Source organism: Emys orbicularis, chromosome 9 (genome assembly GCF_028017835.1).
Source record: "Emys orbicularis isolate rEmyOrb1 chromosome 9, rEmyOrb1.hap1, whole genome shotgun sequence".
Taxonomy (NCBI): Eukaryota; Metazoa; Chordata; order Testudines; family Emydidae; genus Emys; species Emys orbicularis.
The window spans coordinates 85,439,294-85,459,821 of record NC_088691.1 but is presented as its reverse complement, the minus strand read 5'-3'; the positions used below and the strand labels follow the sequence as shown (position 1 = coordinate 85,459,821).

Genomic DNA, 20,528 nt, shown 5'->3' with positions numbered 1-20,528 from the left:
GGGACAATAGGGTTGAGGTCTGTTATTTCTCACCTCTATATATTATTTATTTAAAAACAGTTTTGCTGTTAACAAGTTATCTCTGGAGACACAAATCCACAGTTTGAGAACTGCAAAACTAAGTAAGCATCTCTGATGATATCTTCTAGACTGAGCACCGAGTCCCATTGGGTAGATAGAAAGATTAACCTAAATAATCTATACAGAAGTCCCTGGAACCCTATAAGATTGGGTCCCTAATCCATGAACTATTGGAACTCATTTACAAAACTTTTCTTAAACATTACATGAATATATTGTCTCCTACCATAGAATTAGAATTTATAATCCCTATTCCATGTTGAGATAACTTTGAGCTATAATGTGTCTTAATTAAAACTATCTTTAGATAGGTTTTTCCCTCAAAAAGCATTTTTTATCAAAAAAATGTTGTTGGTTTTTTTTTATTTGGTTGGGGGTTTTTTTTGTTTTGTTTTTTTTTTTTGTTTTTTTAAATCATTGATTTTTATCTACCCTGCCTGAAGGAGATTAATATAGCCTGAAAATGAGATGTGTGAACTGCTCCATTCATGTCAGTGGGTGTTCTCATCCCCCCTTCACAGTCCGGGAGAGTTTCTGCTATTGGTCAAGCATGCTCATTCTCATCTCCTCACACCAGTGTCAGTAGTGTGTTCTTGGTACATACTTCAAACATACCTGTTCTATACTCCCCATACAGAGGGGCAGAGCTTCCCCAGATACTGGCTCAGATGGGGTGGTGCTAGGGAGTGGGGCAGGGACCCCCCAACATCCCAGCTCACATGGTGGTGGAAGGGAGAGGGGCTCAGATCCCACCCCTGAAAGACAAGCTCCCTCCAGAAGCTGGGGCACATGAGGGGGTCAGACCCCCATAGATGGGCAAGAATCCCCCAGATCCTGGTGCACATAAAGGGAGGCAGAGAGCGGAGCTCAGACACCTCCAGAGAGACATAGGCTTCCATCTCAGCTCACCAGGTGGGTCAGGGAGAATGTCTCAGACCCCCTAGACAGGCAAGAGGCCCCAGATCCTGGCACACATGGTGGGATAAGGATATGGGGGATCTGAACCCCTCTCCCTATGCACACGTACACTGAAGGGGTGAATGTGGGGCCCTGTCCCTATTCTCCCCCAGCTCCCTGCCACTTATCCTCATGTGTCCCTCACCTGATCCCCCAACCCCTCTAACGTCCCCTATCTCCATTTATCCCAGCCCCTTTGATGCAGTTTCAAAACCCTCACTCCTCTTCCACTCCCCATTGCACCATCCCCTAAAATGCCCTTCTCCTGCAGGCAACTGTTCACGTGTCTAAATTTTTAATAAAAATACTTTGATTACATTCCTTCAAAATAAACAAAAATATGCCAGCCAACTTTTCCCAATTTCTGCCCAAGGTGGGACTTGAATTGAGGTTGGCTGAGTTAGTCAGATTTGAAGAACTACTACTACTTAACCCCTTAAGCCATCTAGCTGGTCTAAAATTTTGAGGTCTAACAGTCCTGTTAACTTACCTGGCTGCACTTGCTCACTATAATTAAGGCTACATTTTAGTCACGGGTATTTTTAGTAAAAGTCACTGGCAGTAAACAAAAATTCACGGCCTGTGACCTGTTCATGACTTTTTTTTTTACTGTATACCCCTGACTAAAACTTGAGGAGGAGGGGGGGTGGCCCGGGGGGGCACCGTGGGTGCTGGGGCAGGGGGAGAGGGCGCCGCAGATGCTGGAGGGGGAGGGTTGGCAGGGCTTGGGCAGGCTCCCTACCTGGTTCCTGAGCTCCACATGCTGCCTCCACTCTGCCCCAAGCCCTGGTTCTGCAGCTCCCATTGGCTGGGAACCGCTGCCAATGGAGCTGCGGGGGTGGTGCCTGCCGGCAGAGGCAGCACATGGAGCTAGGAGCTGAGGGAAGGGGGTTCCTGTAGCCCTTATGGGGAGCCTGTCCTAGGTAAGCACTGCCCTGCACCCGAGCCCTGAGCCCCCCCACACCCAAACTCTTGCTGCAGGGGGGGGAGGGCGACATTGCTCCAGCAGCAGCCGGTGTGCCTGGCCCAGGGACTCCCTGAGCTGCTCAGGTGGCCTCTGGGCCAGGCACACCAGCTGCTGCAGAGGTCACAGAAAGTCACGGAATCTGTGACAAACAAGGAGCCTTAACTATAGTCCATTAGGCACATGAATAGGTCCTGAAGAAGAGCTCTGTGGAGCTCAGAAGGTTTTCTTTCACCAACAGAAGTTGGTCCAATAAAAGGTATTACTTCACCCACCATGTCTCTCTCTCATACTTAACCTTGGAATTTGGTTTTGTTATGGATTTACTGACTTTAATCATGAATATTTCAAAGCACTAAAGAGTAAGGTTCAACTATGTACTAAAAGCATTAAAAGAAACCTCAATTTTATCTTGATACCAGAACACACACAACCCTTTTGACTGTTTCCTATGACTTCTGTGTAGTTATACCTTAAAGCCAGTTGTCCCTTCAGGATTCCCAATAAAGCAGGGTGCACGCTACAGAGCTGATTATCTTTCATGAAATGGAGTTGGAAAATATTGTGTCCAGTTCATCCCAGTGACTCTCATTTTAAAAGATTTCCTTATTCGCCCTGGTGTTTGAGGTGCCTTTGTAGCTAAGATGAACAAAATGAAGTTTGAGTACGATCTGTTGAACCTAAATCATTTTGCAGACTTTTCCCATGATATTTTTAAATAATAAAAAAAACATATTTGATAATTCACAGTATAGCACATAAGCACCATTAATTTAGAACTTGTATTATCATGATGTGTCTGGAGCAGGTTGTGCTTGGCTGTCAAATATAATACAGCAGTACCCTGTTTATCCAATCTAATTGGGACCAGGGCCAGATCTGATCATCAAAAATCCAGAGAATGGGAAAGTGTGATGATGCAGCAGCATCTAGTGGCCACAAGAGAGATTGCCCACTTCTGGCTCTGGAGTCCTCTTCAGTTAATGCGGAGAGCCTAATAGAGGGTCAGATAAATGAGATTCTGTTATATTTTAATGCTTGATTTAATTCCATCTCTTAAATATTTCTTAAAGGGCTGGAGAAAATTGAACAGCTACAAAATCATGAAAATGAAGACATCTACAAACTGGCTTATGAGATCATTGATCAATTCTTCTCTTCAGATGATGTAAGTATATAGTAGCAGTGAAATCTATTCTGCTTTCAATCATATTTAATCTTTGCTTACAAACATGGTTAAGGAGATAATTAAACAGTTCTTAAATCTGTGTGAGCATTATAGCATTATTTGTGGTTGTCTCTGAGTAACATAATGTCAGGTTATGCAATCTTATTATTCTGCTACCAAAGAGCATACTCCCAAAGCTGCAGTATTCTCTCAGGTGATACAAATAAATGATTCATGCTCTAAAACAAAACATCTTACTGAAATTTATAATCTTTTCTGTCTTTATCAATAAAATAGAGTAAAAACAAAGACATTAATGTTGACAGCAAGAAAAACAAAATTGGTAGCACCAAATTAGCAGGCTCGATAACTTCAAAAATCCCTATTTAACTTTATTCAGCAGCCATTTAAAAAGTGAAATCACAGGCTAGAATTAGAGAGTAGAGTATATGAAATGTCTAATACTCACCTAATAAAACAAAAACCAGTACATGAACACTGTTTAATCCAGATTCATTTGGATGTCCAAATGAAATACTAACTTACACACACACACGCTAAAACAACGTTATAACGTCAAAAATACCAAAGACATTGCTGGGTAGTTCAGTCAGCTTGAGAATAGTCTGGTGGTGTTCTCATTTTAGAAGTATTCAAATATGTGCCGCCCTCTGTGCTGTAATGTCCACATTACTACTTTTAGTGTGCTAACTGAATTAGAACTAGCACGTCTATCTACCCGGGCTGCCCCCTCAATTTCGATTCTTCTTCTCTTGTCTGAATAGTGTTGATACACCCTCTCTGTCATTAAGTTTGTAATTCATATTTGAATTCATAAAGTGCTTCAGGGTGGTTCAGGGTGAAAGGTATGTAAATATAGTATTGCTGATTGTGGACCATATGGTGTCAGACTACTACAAATAGGCGAAATCAGCATTTATAGTTTAGCTTTATCTATTGTTTAAAAAAATTCATCTAGTCTGACAAGCATTAGAATCATTCTGTGATGTAAATCTTGTTTCAACCAGTATTTGTCTTATCTGTACCTATTCAAAGTACTTTTTTGTTTTTTTATAGATTGATGAAGATCCTAGCCTTGTTCCAGAGGCAATACAAGGTGGAACATTTGGTTTCAATTCATCTGCCAATGTACCAGCAGAAGGGTTCCAGTTTTAGAGTGATATTTTGGCAGTTAGGTACAATGCAGCACTGAATAAAAAATGGTTTGACCCATCAATCTTGGCTCATGGGATCCGCTGCTGCATTAAATCGGGAAAGAAAATGTGAAGATTTCATTTGGAATCACAGAAAAGCCCAAATGAAGTCAAGATGGCGAGTGGGTGCGAGTGAGAATGAGTGGCAAAATGTAATGAAAAACTTCACTGAATGCTTATTTAGATTGTTCAAAGAAAAAGGGCTACAAGTCAAAGATCTTCAGTGCCTGAGAAGGAACAGTGACTTACTAGAGCAATTGGGGGGGGAAAATGCAGTACTATTATCATCAAGCTTTGTAAGCATAAAAGAGAATAGGATGCCCACATAAGTCCAAGGAGAATGAGCCCAGGCCTTGCTATGAAGCACCGTGTGAATGGACAACATTGAATGAATGTCTGGACTCAGCTGTGGAGCCAGACTCATGTTTCAAACCTGGGGCTCTTCACTCATGAAGCAGACTCCTAGTCCTGGAGTGGCGTGTGTACGAGAGTATGGTTGTGATGCTGTATGTGAACGCATGCAAGCTTGATTCGCCTTCAGGGGGCTGATAATAAACCTAGCAAATTATCAAAATGAGTTCATAAGTGTTAACTTACACTGGACACACAAATAAAGACCGGTTTAGCAGCAGACTCTGGTTTACTCCTGCAGCCTGTTTTATTTTCTTTTTTCCCTGTTTCTTTTAGTTATTTTTAATTTCTTTCCTGTATGGCTTATTATTAGTTGCTTGTAAAGTCAGAATTTTCAGGAAGGCTTCCCTGTGCATTTGCACCAGATGAATGTTTGATGTTATGAAAAGCTTTCCATATCATCAAAACAAATTTGTGTAGATTTTTGCATGAAAAAACATACATTTCCCTCCAAATAGACTGTGTTGCAGTACATAAGTTGCCATAATAGTAGAAAACAGTAAAATGTAATAAATTCATCATCCTTTTCATTTTCAAAGATAACATAATGATCTCTTTGCATGTGGTAATCTACAGCATAGCTCATTTTTAGATTTTGTTGAGTCCTGTAACCAAATGTTTCCTTTGTGGTAGAATACCGTGCTGTTCAATGTTATTTGTTTTCAAACTTTGTTTTCTATGAAAATGATATGGAAACTTCTAAAAATGAAATTTGGTGCATATGTACTGCTGAATAAAGACTGAAGAAGAGGTGTGAATAGATGTACAAATCCAAGTCCTGGTTTGAACACCTTTAATAATATGCCTAATCTGTCCAATTGTTTTAGACTCTTTTTATCTTAGATGTAGGCAGCCATGAACAATCTATTTTGAGCCACTTTAGAGAGAAAACTTTGTATTTTTAAAACTTGCATAAAAAACATGCAAGTGTTTTTATAATTGGAGTAATGCCTCAGTTTTGAGGTTCTGCACACTAAATTAAAGGTGACATTACAAATTTATACAAAAAGGAGAACTCTTTATAAGGTGGCTCATTGTAGGAAATGCTGTGCCTTCCCCTTTGAGCACAAGTGTTGCATGAACAACAGTTTGCTATAATAAAACATACCAGATTAGTCACCATTAGCATCTATATCTACCTTGTGTTTTAAAATCAACTGGCAATTCTGAAACACTGTAGAATGGATAAAGATTATTTTGTGATCATAACTCTTTGTTGGACTAGAGTATTTTTACAGCATTCCTTGTCATCAGAAACATGGTTAAAGTTTAAAACTAGAAGCAGCAGAAAACTAGCTTGTGAAATTTATCTAAGTAGAGTGCAGGCTAGGCTGTCTTGGGGAAATAAACGTTAAACCTTTAAAACAGTGTTGTATTATTTGGTGCGTGTCTTTTTGTATAAACTCAGATTGTAGTGAAGAAGTTAAAAAGCGTTTGTGTACACAAGCAGGCAAAAAATGGTTGGTTTAACAAAATGTTCATATTAACTGTTACTTCCGTACCCTTTTAACCCTTTAATGTGTTTCAGACATACCTCTCAACCTGCCAAAGGCCCAAATATGGGATGCAATATAAGAGACAGACCCAAAGAGAAGAATATGAACTGTTATTCATGTAGGGAACTAAAGAATGTAAATAGCTTTCTACAACTTCACCTCCCTGTTTCTTTATATCTAATAAAATAATGTGCAATAATAAGTGAGAAGACACAATTTGTATAGAATATAAATAGGTTTGGGACTAAAATGAGTGATACTTGAAATGAGGGACATTTCAGAGGAAGTTACGGCTTCAGCACCGACATAAGAAAGTTGGGTACTTTCATGCATTATGTAAATCATACAGTATATTAAGTATGTAATTCCATCAGATGTTTTGCTAACATTGAACAGAATTGCATCTTAAGTAATTATGATGCACCTATATTATCTCTTTTTACTTTCAATTGCATACCTAAATCTTCCCCCAAAAACACAATTTGATTTGAGTTTTCATACAGTCCTTTTCACAAGTTAGCTCTAAAATCCTTTACAAAGTAAGGGAAGGCAAGCATCCTTATAGTTTTACAGATGGGGAAACTGAGGTATAGAATGACTTGCCTAATCTCACACCATGTTGGTAGCAGAACTGCGAGTAGAATCCAGGTTTCCTGACTTGAAGACTAGTCCCCTATTCATTGGACAGTGTGCCTCCTTGGTTTAGTGTTGCAGGTTCAGCATGGTTGCCATATCTTTACCTGTAGAGGCATCTTCATTTACTGCCTCTATTCTATATCATTACACTGGGATTTTTCAAAAGCACCTAAATAAGTTCAGATCTTAATAGTGGGACTTGGATTAAATCTCTTCACATTTTTTATATATATATATTATTTTTTTTGGTTAAAAAAACTTTTGTATTCCTAATTGTTGAGCTTATACAGTGTAGCGATTTTGGTAAAGAAAGCAAAAACTAAACTTAATTATACAGAAGGACTGCTGAATTACAGAGGACTACATTTTCAAAAGTGAGTTTTTATTTATTTTTGTGCCTGACTTTCAGAAGAAATTACTGACTTTTCATACCAATTAATATTTTTGTAGATCTTGCATGCAATATTTTTTATTAAACTTAAATCTAAAATTGTCAACCTATTAGAACGTCCATGTGGTTTAATAGATTTAGTTAACTTATAAAAATCAATTGTATATTAACTGCTCTTACAAGCTTTTTTCTAACAGGTTTAAATTTGTATCAATTACTGTACTTTCTAGACTGCTGAAAACATCAGCCATGAACCGATTAAGTAGTTAAGCTCCAGGAAAATGTACTTTTAAGTTACAATATTCACCTTTGAGCCCCTGGAGCAAAATATGTTCTAACTAGTACATTAGAGAATAATGGCCATGATGTTGTAAAATTGGATGCCTAAAATTAGACTGCTTAGACTACCTAAATAAATGGCTAATAGACTTGACTTCCAAAAGTGCTGAGCATCACATACATTAATCAGAGCTACTGGGACCTCAGCAATTTTTAAAATCAGGCCAGTTATTTAGGTGTCCAAATACTAATTTAGGATTTTGCCCCACGTCTTTGTACTTGCATTCTTTTCTCAATGTTAACTTCACATTAGAAGAGGGTTTCTTGTACGTTCATTTCTCTTCCAGTGTGATGTAGAATTACACAGTGTATCCTGCTATGAAGTGGTTTTTACTCCAATTATCTTCTATGCTATATAAGAAAGTTAGGGAGAGGCAGATAAATATTTGGTGAAATGTTGACTCTTAGCAATGATCAGGGTATTCAAACAGTGTGGTAAGGTACTAAAGTCTTTTGAACAAAGTACATTTTAATTATTAAATATAGCTGGATTGCACCTAATTTATACTTGTTTTAGCTGAGGCCTTAATAGCAAAACAGCAAAGAATGAGCCTGTGACTTGAGATGGAGCAATTGTCTGCTGTACTCAGCTTCCTGCCCTTTTAACATAGTGATTTATTCTTTTTCCTCCCTTACTTAATTTAGTTTTATTTCTTTTTAGTTTCAACACAGTTGTGGTTGGTGGGGGAGTTACCCACCCTTTTTTCTTTAGGATTCCTATTTTTAGTCCATTAGACCTCCACGTTATGCCAAAGACCCTGGGGTTTAAGCCCTGCTATATTTGCCAGAGGTCTTTCTCCTATAATGCTGGGTACTCAGGCTGCCTCAGATACCCATATCTTGTCAAAATGAAAGGATTGTATGGCATCTAAAGGCAGGTCTCAAAAAGACAGAGAAGCTGGACTGAAGTTCCTTCTAATAGAATGCTCACTAGCCCTAGTGGGGTCCGCTTCCCACCCCATCATACATTGTCCCCTAGGCCACTGCAGTGACTCTTGCAGTTCGAGCAGCACCTTCAGAAGCTAAGTGATCCAAGAAGAAGCCTCTTTCCCCAACTGTGGAAATGAGGAAGAGGGGTAGGTCATCCCATAAATCCCACACTGAGCCTTGTGTCCCTCCAGGGGTACAACTGAGGCTCTGTCTGGTACTAAGCTACTGGTTTCGCACACGAAGCAGCATACTGAGAGGCCTCATAGACAGCATAGAGCGCTGTCAGCCTCGGAACCAACTGATGCCTTGTGGTGCCAGCATGTGCACAAGCCGCCTACTCATGGTCTGGTACCATCACCTTCGCAGCACCACAGCTGTGATGTCAAAGAAGTTCTCTCTAAAAGCCCCTCTGGTATCACCTCAGCACCAACCCCTTCTCTAGGCTCTGGTGCTGACTCAGACTTTTTGATACTATAGCCCTCTAGCACTCTCCAGATTTCTTTCCCCAGAGGAACTTTTCATACAGGAGGTACTGGAGCCTGCTATGGGCCTCTATGAAAGCCCCTTCCCTGATACCATTCAGGCAACTGCGGTCCCCGAGACTGAACTCTAGTCAGGCCTTCAGTACCAGCACATATGTCTGATGCTCCCCCTTTCAGCCCCCTCTTCAGACTCCAAAGTCTTGCTACAGGGCACACTCAGCACAATACCATCACACCCTCGTGAACCAGTATGCTGAAGATGATCTTCCGAGTCACACCAGATGCCCTAGATCCAGGAGTTGAGTATCCATGGTGATCCTCCCCCTATCTACCACCTCAGTGGGATTACTGAAATTCCTGGGGTTACCTTGGTGAACAATTTTATAGGCTCTGAGCCAGAAAGAGCCCCAATACCTGCTGGTACCACAGCACTCTCAGGCACCAATTGACCAATCTTTGATACGTGATTATCCCCTCATATGCCTCTTTGACACCAGGAGGCAGTCAAGAACAGCAGGACCCATGGATTAGAGGAAGCTCACCCCCATCTGTGAAGTCCTCTTCATCTCCTGATGAGGCAGTAATGTTTCCACCACCCTCTTAACGCTGATGACTTTTAGGCCTTCCAAGACTGCATGAATGCCTGGCAGAATCTTTCCAGATTCTATTAGAAGAGATCCAGGAGTCTCAACACTCCTTTGTGGACATTTTAAATATCACCCCTCAGGGGAAAATCGCCCTCCCAATCAATGAAGCTTTGCTTATCGCCTAGTTGCACAGTTTGCAAACACCGGCCACTTTCCAGCTCATCTATATTATATTTTGGCTATGGGAATAGACCATTTGTTTTCCCACCTCACTCCCAATTCCCTGATGGTGGTTGCAGCTAATGGGGGGGAGAAAAAAAAAAACACTCCAGACCCTCTCCTATGGTAAGGAGTTCAGCATTTAGACCTCCTGGGGGGCTCTCCGATTTCAGGTGGCAAACTACCAAGCCCTGTTTGCAAAATATGATTTTAACACTTCTTCAAGTTCACACATTTTATTGAACATCTGCCACAGGACCAGAGGAAACAATTTTAGGCCCTCATTTTGAAGGGTCAATTGATATCAAAACCCTCCCTCTAGGCTGCTCTGGGAACGGTTTCTAGATCCTTAGCCATGGCAGTGGTTATGAGGAGAGCATCCTGGCTCCAGTTTTCCAGTCACCTGAGGGGAGTGCAAAATACAGTTGAAAACCTTCCGTTTGAAGGACCCAAGTTCTTTAATGCTGAGACAGACTCCTTTGTCCATACCCTGAAGGACTCAAAGGCGACCTTACCGTCTCTAGGAATTTATGTTCCTGCAACAGACTGTTTAGTAGGTCCAAAACATCACAGCACTCTAAACCAATTCAGTACCATATGCAAAAGACTTTTCCCAGACCTTTGGGCTTTCAGAGGAGGAGATCTAGACAGCAAAAAAAAAAAAAGGGAATGCCCCTTTCTACATCCTCATCTGCACCTCCCTCTAATAATCAGTTTTGACATCTCGGTTGAGGACTTCGGGCTACATATTTTCCCGGATCCTGTGCTGCATGATTCCATCCACCCCTACTTTGGAGACAGATTATCCCACTTCCTCTCAGCCTGGGAACATTGCCTCAGATAAATAGATCTTTGAGTTGATCAATATGGGATATTCCATACACTTCCACACTATTCCCCCTTCCTCATCCATCTTCAGAGAGCTCTCTGATGAACAGTTCTTAACACAGGAAGACCAGTCTCTCCTACTTTTGGGGATGATCAAAGCGGTTCTCCCACAATTCTTTGGAAGAGGATTCAATTCCAACTATTTCCTAGTTCCCAAGAAGGGCAGAGGATGAAGGCCAATCCTCAACCTCAGGAACTTGAATAGCTATATACTTTCCCAGCACTTCAGGATGTTGATGCTAGTCACGATAATCCCATCAGGAAACTAGTTCATTGCCCTCAGCCTCCAGGTGCCTACTTTCATATAGCTAGCTACCCATCCCACAAAGGTTTCCTATGTTTCATAATTGGCTTAGAACACTATCAGTTCACAGTCTTTCTCTTCAAGCTCTCCACAACTCTCTCAGCTGTGGAGGCCCATTTAAATCAATGTGGCAAAGCAATATTCCCATAACTGGATGATTGGCTCCTCAGGGATCGATCAGATCTAGAGGTCCAGTTGGCAACCTCTAAGGCTCTAACCCTATTTCAGTTCGTGGGCCTTCGCAACAATCGGAGGAAGTCTACATTGACCCCAGTCCAAAGAATAGATTTAATCAGAGTCGTTCTAGACTCCATAACTGCCGTCGTATCTCCCCAAAGAAAGATTCTCTACTCTGTCCAGTCTAATCTCAACAATACAACAAAGCCCACAAACAACTCCAAGGATGTACCTAAAATTCTTGAGGCCCATGTTGGCCTCCACATTTGTCATACTTCATGCACGGTTGCATCTCAGGTGCCTTCAGACTGTGTACACCCCAAACAGACACAGTCTTTCCAAATGCATCACAGTACCTCAGAAAGTTCTGGATTCCCTCAGGTGGTGGAAGGACCTACTGAAAATCTGTGTGGGGACCTCATCCTCACAGATCCCCCATCTGAAAAAAGAAGAATCTGTTGTGAGGAACTTACCACCAAGAGGCCACAGTCCACACACAGTGGTCTGCACAAGAGATCCTGCTCCATGTCAACATCCTGGAGTTGAGAGCAGTTCAATGTGCTTGTCAACACTTCCTTCACACAGTACAGGGCCACTCCATCAGGTTAATGCTGGTCAACCAGATAGTGATGAATTATATCAACTGTCAGGATACAGCAAGATTCCCTCCTTATGTGCAGAGTTGCTAAAACTTTAGAACTAGTGCATTCTCAATATTTTACTCAATATTGAAAGAGCGAAGGTTATCCTCATAGCACTATCCTGGCTGAGACATGGTTCCTAAATGGTTTTCAAGCATGGAGCTATCCTGTTGTAGCTGGCATTGCAAGATATTTACGTGCTAGATGCGGTAAAGATTCATATGTCCCTTCATGCTTCAACCACCATTCCACAGGACATGCTTGCATGCTGATGATGGGTTATGGTTGATAACGATCCAAAGCAGTGTGGACTGATGCATGTTCATTTTCATCACCTGAGTCAGATGCCACCAGCAGACGGATGATTTTCTTTTTTGGTGGTTTGGGTTCTGTAGTTTCCGCATCAGAGTGTTGCTCTTTTAAGACTTCTAAAAGCATGCCCCACACCTCGTCCCTCTCAGATTTTGGACGGCACTTCAGATTCTTAAACCTTGGGTCAAGTGCTGTAGCTATTTTTAGAAAACTCACATCAGTACCTTCTTTGCATTTTGTCAAATCTGCTGTGAAAGTGTTCTTAAAAGGAACATGTACTGGGTCATCATCCGAGACTGCTATAACATGAAATAGATGCAGAATGCAGGTAAAACAGAGCAGGAGACATACAATTCTCCTCCCCTCCTTTCCCCCCCCCCCCAAGGAGTACAGTCACAAATTTAATTGATGCATTATTTTTTTAATGAGTATCATCAGCATGGAAACATGTCCTCTGGAATGGTGGCCGAAGCATGAAGGGGCATATGAATGTTTAGCATATCTGGCATGTAAATAACTTGCAACGCTGGCTACAAAAGTGCCATGCGAACTCCTGTTCTCACTTTCAGGTGCTATTGTAAATAAGAAGCAGGCAGCAGTATTTCCAGTCAATGTAAACAAACTTGTTTGTCTTAGCAATTGGCAGAATAAGAAGTAGGACTGAGTGGACTTGTAGGCTCTAAAGTTTGTTTTTGAGTGCAGTTATGTAACCAAAAAAAAATCTGCATTTGTAAGTTACACTTTCCCAATAAAGAGAGTGCATTTTCAGAACTTGAAAATTACTACTTCTCTTGTTGATCATTTTTATAGTGCATATATTTGTAATAAAAAATAATAATATAACGTGAGCACTGTGCCCTTTTTATTCTGTTGTAATTGAAATCAATATTGAAAATGTAGAAAAACAACCAGACATATTTAATAAATTTCAATTGGTATTCTATTGTTAGAAGTGCGATTAATCGCGATTACATTTTTTAATTGGGATTAATTTTTTTGAGTTAACTGCGATTAATTGACAGCCCTAATTTAAAGATATAAGCTCCATCACTAAGCTCAGACAGAGTATATTTGGCCACTATTATAGCTTTCCGTTCAACCATCAAAGACTTCTCTGGTTTTGCCCACCTCACTAGAGCCAGATTCCTCAAGGGCTAACACAACTTGTTTCCCTCTGTACGGAACATGGCCACCCAGTGTGACCTTAATTTGGTTCTCAGTGCCCTGAGGAAACCCCCTTTAAATTGATAGCTGCCTGTTCTCTCCTCCACCTCTTCCTCAAGACTTCATTCTTTATAGTCATCACTTCAGCTAGATGACTGGGAGAACTTGGAGCTTTTAATTTGTCCCTATCCTCACTTCCTCTCTCATGGGGAAAATACAATCTTCTTTGCTTTTGAATAAGTTTTAGAACAACCCCAGTATTAAGAATTCTGACAGTTTGGCAGTTTACCTTCCTTCTAGCCTATACAGAGAAGACATTTCATTATCAGTGATAAGTAAGCCCTATGGAAATCAAAAAAGAAAAAAAAAACTGTAGCTATAGTAGTCTGCATGTGTACTGCATTAGATAATTTGGGTTTTGATCCTGCAAACGCTTATGCAGGAGTATAATTTTACTCACATGAGTTGACTTCAGTGGAATTACTCATATGAGCAAAGTATCAGATATGCAAAAGTATTTGCAGAATTGGTCTTTAATCACTAGAATTAGGATTATATTATTGCAAGCACCAAACTAGTGTGGTCCACATATTTTCTGGACAGTGCTGATTGCAACAATGTGGGCCAGATTCATTAAAATGTTAGAATGTTCACCTTTTGAGTATTACATTGTGAGGCTGCCAAATAATTTCCTGATGAGCACAAACAAAAGAAGGGAAATGCCAGTATTTAGGAGTGTGTGTAACCTAGCCAAACCTGAGGAGAATGTAGTGAAAGGCATCTCTCTAGTCCCAGGGCGTTCTCTCTACAGAATTTCAAAGGCAAACTGGATGTGTCAGAGCATCTCAAAAAAAGATCGCAAGAACCATTTGCAGTAGGAAGTGTTAAACAACTTAAATATAGGAGTTGCTACCAACTCCCCCTATAATAAACATACTATAGTTATACAAAGAATTAAAGAACGAAAATGATATATACTAGAAAGAAAAACATCTTCCTTTCAGTACTTGACAATGGCAGAGAGTCCATAAGCTACATACATACATACTATAGACATGTCTCTATACTGTGTGGCACCAAATTACTGGCAAGAATGCTGGTCACAAGGCTGCAAATGATTTTTTTTTTTTTAAATCATGCATCTGGATCGAATAGACTTTATTCAAGGAAATTTAGTAGCAGAAAATGTGTAAAGTTTACAAACTACTGCTGGTAGCCAATAAGGTTTGGCTATTGCCAAAGTAAGTCGCAGGATACATACAAAAAACTCTGAAAGAATTAACATCACTCCAATAACCACAGTAAAAAATTTGCTGAAAATTCAGCCTATGTAAAGGTAATTAAATTTCAGGTTTTCTCACAATCCTCTACTCAATGATTTCCGAGTTTCTAAATAAGCACAAGACAAGGACTATTTTTTTCTCAAGCTATTAATGTTGCCATCCATATTCAATATGAAATCTTTTTTATTATACATGATTATTTTAACTGTATTGAGCTCTTGGTTTTCATGTCTAAGTTTATAGAAAAGAGCATTGAATGGTTGTTAAATAGTTATATTACAGAGCAGTCTGGGGCTAAAAAATAAATTGAACATGATTCAAAATGGCTCTAGTACTCTGGACAGAAGTGAAGCTTTCTGGTTTTTAATGAATTATGTTATATCCACATCACCAATGCCAGATCACAGCATGGGACTGTTTTCCCCACATTTATGACAGTTTAGTAAAATGTTTAGTTCTGTGATCTATGAACACTTATTAAGAATGTATCAGCACATCAAAAACTTGTCAGTTAATTCCACCAATTCAGCTCCATCTATCCTTCTAATTATGGATGACACCCATAATTTTGGCTAACAGATTAGCAACCCACTTATACCAATTTAATAAGCCTGTCTGGTCTTTATACCAAGCAGTATCAGGATTTTTAAATCTCTTTGTCATCCTGTGCTGTGTTGTCTTGTTTAAACTGCAAGCTCCTTGGAGCAAAAATACATTCTACTTTGTCTATAATTTGCCATGAACATCTCAATTCAGGAGATAGGGAGTCTAAATGTAATTTGCACTCATGAGGAATTGCAATATGGGTGCAAATAAATGCAGGAGCAGTTTCTAGAGACTGCTTTTGAATATTTGACTCAGTTCTCTCAGGATTATCCACATTAATAGTTATCATAGGTACTGACCCATGGAAGCAGTACAGCCCTCCCAAGTTATATAGAAACTACTATCCTGATAGTTGGGGACAGCATCTCCAGTCAGCACTGTGTATGACAAATGCCACATGACACTGACCATGTATAAGTACAGGTCTAGTTGTGAGTAAGGGGCTAATGACTTACATTGTCAATAGCACAATAAGGCATTTTGTTAATGATATGTATAGCATTTTTGTGAGCTAATTTGAAAAGCATACTGATGAAGATTATGTGAATTTATTTCTATCATGTTACACAATACTCTTCTATAATTGTGGAGATACTGGAGGATCCAGCATCAGTGTAGTGTTCTGGATTACTGAAGTTTGTGTTATGACCTAAAGGTAGATATATTGCCATTGATCTATTTATCCCCATAGATTTGTGGGCTTCCATGTAGGTTACCTATTTTGTACCCGTTCCCATTCTTAAATATGGATTATCCTTGGTGCCTGGTAAGGCTTTCAGTATGATAATCATAATGGTCCCTTCTGACCTTTAAGTCTATGATTCTATGATGATCAGATTTGGGATGGGAGGATTTAGGGCAATAAGGCAAGACACTTTAAGAATGAACAGTGATCCTTGTTCCAATAAATTTTCCTTCAGTGCACTTGTGGTACACAGACAGCACAAATCCATTTTTGGAGGAACAAAAGGATAATTCCTTCCCAAACACAGAAGAGTCACCATTTCAGCTAAAGATTCAACCTTCAGATATGGCAGGAGGAATTGCCCTAAAGAATTATTTTCAGGGATTTGCTCTGACCTTAGCTTATCTCAGGTTTTCAGCTGTCTAGGGCCCAACAGCTAACTACTTTTTGCCTCCTGTAGTCTTTGTGGGATAGACAGTGCTGTTGAAAGCCACTACCCAAATCAAGTATCCTATTTACAAAGATTCACCACTCTTGATGCAAAAGTACATACTTTTAATGCAGCATCAGCAATGGACTGACAAAATGGGTGCAACCCTTGAAACTGTGCATGAACCACAGAATTATGGCTACACATGGTGTTATTTTAATTTCCTTTCTGTTCAAACAGTAAGTAAAATGTTTAAGGTCATATCTCTTTAACAGAAAGAATGGAATATTCAAATCAGCATGTTCCAAAGCCGGGCATTTGGAAATAACGTTTGTGGGTAGCTGGGCTGGACTGAAGAAAAGCTAAAGGCTGATAGGAAAGAGAGTGAGATTAAAAGGAAAAAAGAAGTATTAAAACATTAGAAATAAGCTGGAAGGGATAGAAGAGAGAGAAGGAATAGAGAAAAATAAAATAGGAAATATGGAAACAAGAGTAGTGAATTTGGACGGGGTAAATAGTTTTACAGTTCTTAGCAGTTACATAGCTATTTATATTTTCAAAGTGCAAAATATGACTCAGAGTATTATCCCCATTTTACGGAGGAGGGGACAGACACGGAGTGGGTTGTGACTTGCCCAAGCTCACAAAACTGCCTAGATGGATTTAAGAATAACAATACTTTAGTATCTAGATTAGTACAAATAAAGGAAAATGACACTAAAGAATGTTTTAAAGTAACATACATTGATCCTGATTCTAGTCTCCTACTGATTTTATACTGGTGTAACCCCCACTAACCTCCCTTGATTTAAACTGGTGTAGGTAAGAGCAGAATCAGAGGCATTATTTTTAATAGTTTGTAGTTGAACAGAAAAAAATTGACTGTAATCACAAAAACCTATAAAAAAAGGAAGCACTGGTAACAGAAAAAATGGTAACCTATCCTTAACTGTTGTTCCTTTAGATGTAAGGCAGAAGTGTATTCCATGTGGGTGGGTGAGTAATCCATGCACCAGAGCTGGAGAACTTTGCCTAGCAGTACCTGTAGGGGGCGCTTACACCCCCTGGCCTACCCCTCCCCATGCCGTACAAGGGTGGTGCCACCCTGAGCCCCTCAGTTCCTTTGCACCGAACATCAGTAGTACAGATTCCGAAGCAGAAAGAATGGAGGGCAGGTCATGGAATACACATTTACATCACGTCTTGAAAAACAACAGTTACAGTTTTTCTTCAAGTAGATGTAGCCATGTACATCCTCGGGAAGGAATTTTCCTCCAGGGTAGATTGGCAGAGGCCCTGGAGGTTTTTCGCCTTCCTCCACAGCATGGGGCAGGGGTCGCTTGCTGGAGGATTCTCTGCGACTTGAAGTCTTTAAATCATGATTTGGGGACTTCAACAGCTGAGTCAAGGGAGAGAATTATTCCAGGAGTGGGTGGGTCAGCTTTTGTGGCCTGCATCATGCGGGAGGTCAGACTAGATGATCATAATGGTCCCTTCTGACCTTAAAGTTTATGAGTCTATGAGTATTCTATATGGGTGACTCACAAGCAGCATTCGTCCGAAGTGCGGCTCCGGGTCTATTTAAAGGAGGACTGCCTGCCCAAAGTTTGCATCTGATCTAGACGCGGCTGTAATGGCATAGTGGTTTGCAAAAATATGCACAGAGGACCAAGTGGACACCCTGCAAATGTCCAATATAGGAATGACATTTAGAAATGCCATTGGTATTGCTTGAGCTCTCATGGAATGAGCTTGTACTCCTTGAGGAGGCACAGCCTGGGCTACTTTGTATGCTATCATGATGCAGAAAGTTATCTACCTGGAGACTGTCTGTTAAAAGATCTCTTGACCCTTCAACAGATCCACATGTGAACCAAACAGTTGAGGTGATGAATGGAAAGGTTTAGGTCTATCCAGATAAAAAGCCAGACATTGCAGTTTAGGGAAGAACACTGATAGATATATAATTTGCTTCAAGTGAAAATGGGAAACCACCTTAGTTAAAACCTAGGGTGTGGCCACAGGATTACTTTGTCTCCGGAAAATTGTGTGTAAGGAGGCTCTGAAATCAAAGCTTGTAACTCTCACCCTCTCCTTGCAGATGTTATAGCCACAAAGAAGGCAGTTTTCTGACACAGATGGGAGAAAAATCTCTGCAACATGGCCAGCAGGTGCCAGGGAACAAAGGAGGATGAGCCAATTGAAGCTATAGCACCAGAGAACTCCTGAACTAGAGGAGAATCTGGGATTGAGAGGCAATGCAAATTTGATGCTGCCTGGTATGCCATCGACTTGGAGACAGTCAGCACTGACATCATTGTACCAGACTCAACAGATGCCCCATAATCAGAACTAGAGTCGACAGTACAGGCCCTTACTGCTCCTGCTGCTGTACTGGGGCGCAGTTGGACAGACCTGCTCCATTCTGCGTGCAGTATGGTGTTGGTCTGCACGCCTCATAAAAAAGGAGTCTCCTGGAGCCATAGAATGGTCCCGACTTGTTTTATGGAACCTCTTCCTTGCCACACCAGAGGCAGGTGAACAACCCCTTTTCCTCTTCAGGGAGATACCAGAGCCTGAGCACAGAGTGGCATCACTTGTCAGATCTGAAGGTGACTGCTGATCAGAAGGCGGCTTCGGTTCTGAAGTGGGCCTCATGGCCTGCTAAACCCAGGGTTGTGAGTTCAATCCTTGAGGGGGCCATTTGGGGATTTAGTTTGGGATTAGCCCTGCTTTGAGCAGGGGGTGGACTAGATGACCTCCTGAGGTCCCTTCCAACCCTATGATTCTATGAACTTCCCCTTAAAGTCAGTTGTGCTGCAAGTGTCTGAACTCATGGCAGAATTTACAATATTAATTAGCAAATACAAGATTTTAATTTGTTATTCATGGGTAGTGGGTATCACAGGCCAGGGGAGGCTAAGCCTCCCCAAACAGCCTGGCGTGGCCCCGCCCACATTCCACCTCCAGGCCCCCTCCGGCTTCCCACTCTTCCCCCCCCCCCCGCCTAGGAATAGGGCAGCCTGTGGCTGAGACTTGGGAGTGGCTGGGGCCAGTGCTTGTGCCACCTGACACTCCAGGGCTGGAGGTGCTGGGACCGCACCACCTACCCAGTGCTCTGGGGCCATGCTGCCTGCCCAGTGCCCAGCACACTGAGGCTGGCAGCGCTCAGGCAGCCTAGGGCGGCCAGTGGGGTCTCTGGTTGGGGGAGGGGCAGGGCCTCATGCAGAAGGGACGGGGCTGGGGATAAGCCTCCCCAATGGGGTTCATGTGCCTCCCACATTGTTATTGTTGTGTAACTAAGTTGTAGTATTTGAGTTAGCATCTGAGTCTCATCTTGCTTACCTTCTACAGTTTCTGATAATGGACCTGTTCCTGCTGAAATCAATTACAAAACTCCCATTGACTTTAAAGAGCATGGACCTGCTGATTCTATGAGGTGCTCCACTTCCATTGATATCAAAGTTGATGGCCACAACTTCTCTAGCCAGGGAAGTTTTGTATTTTTTTAAGGTATTAGCAAGAACAGATTTACTGGATGCTACTTTTTACAGTCGCATACAGGCTATTTTGTATTGTCAGAAATCCAAAACTGAAAATAATCTGATTCCCAAAAGTTTTCATTTTGAGTTTATCAAAAATGTGAACACTTTAAACCATTCTCTTTCATCTAAAATTCATTTTCTATGGGGGGAAAAAGTTTTGCTGTAAAATTGTCTATCAGCTCTACTATTAAATCAGTACATAATGAAAACATGTTAGTAATTTTCACTCCTTGGTTGTCATGTATTAGTTCAATGTTGCACTTATTGGATTTCAGACAATGCAGGGTAATATTGATTTTAAATTCCAAGCAAACTATTTTAACTGATTTTTTTTTAATACTGAAAATATTTATATCAGATTTTGTAATTCTTTAAAATGAAAATTACCTATGTCTACTTAATACTATATAAAAAGTCAAAAATACCTAATGCTTTGTTATTATTATGAACACTATTTAATCAATTATGCTATTGTGGTTGGCCTTCTAAAAGAGCCATTGATTTCAATGGGGCCAGAATTTAGCCCATTTGTTCATAAGGGGACTTTTTGTTACAAAATGTTTTGGAAAGAAACTATTCTGTTACTTAAATTTCAGCCTTAAGTAGAGTTTGAATAAT

The 20,528-nt window shown here is 40.7% G+C and overlaps 1 protein-coding gene across 1 annotated transcript in view; it reads left to right on the top strand.

Annotated features, from left to right (window-relative positions):
- KPNA4 (karyopherin subunit alpha 4) overlaps positions 1-4,405 on the top strand; it is a 56,966-nt gene extending 52,561 nt beyond the window's left edge. The window contains exons 16-17 of the mRNA XM_065411277.1: positions 3,076-3,170; positions 4,248-4,405. Coding sequence (XP_065267349.1) covers positions 3,076-3,170; positions 4,248-4,346 — 194 coding nt within the window. The 3' untranslated portion in view covers positions 4,347-4,405. The remainder of the gene's footprint in view (positions 1-3,075; positions 3,171-4,247) is intronic.
- Positions 4,406-20,528: the final 16,123 nt, after the last annotated feature.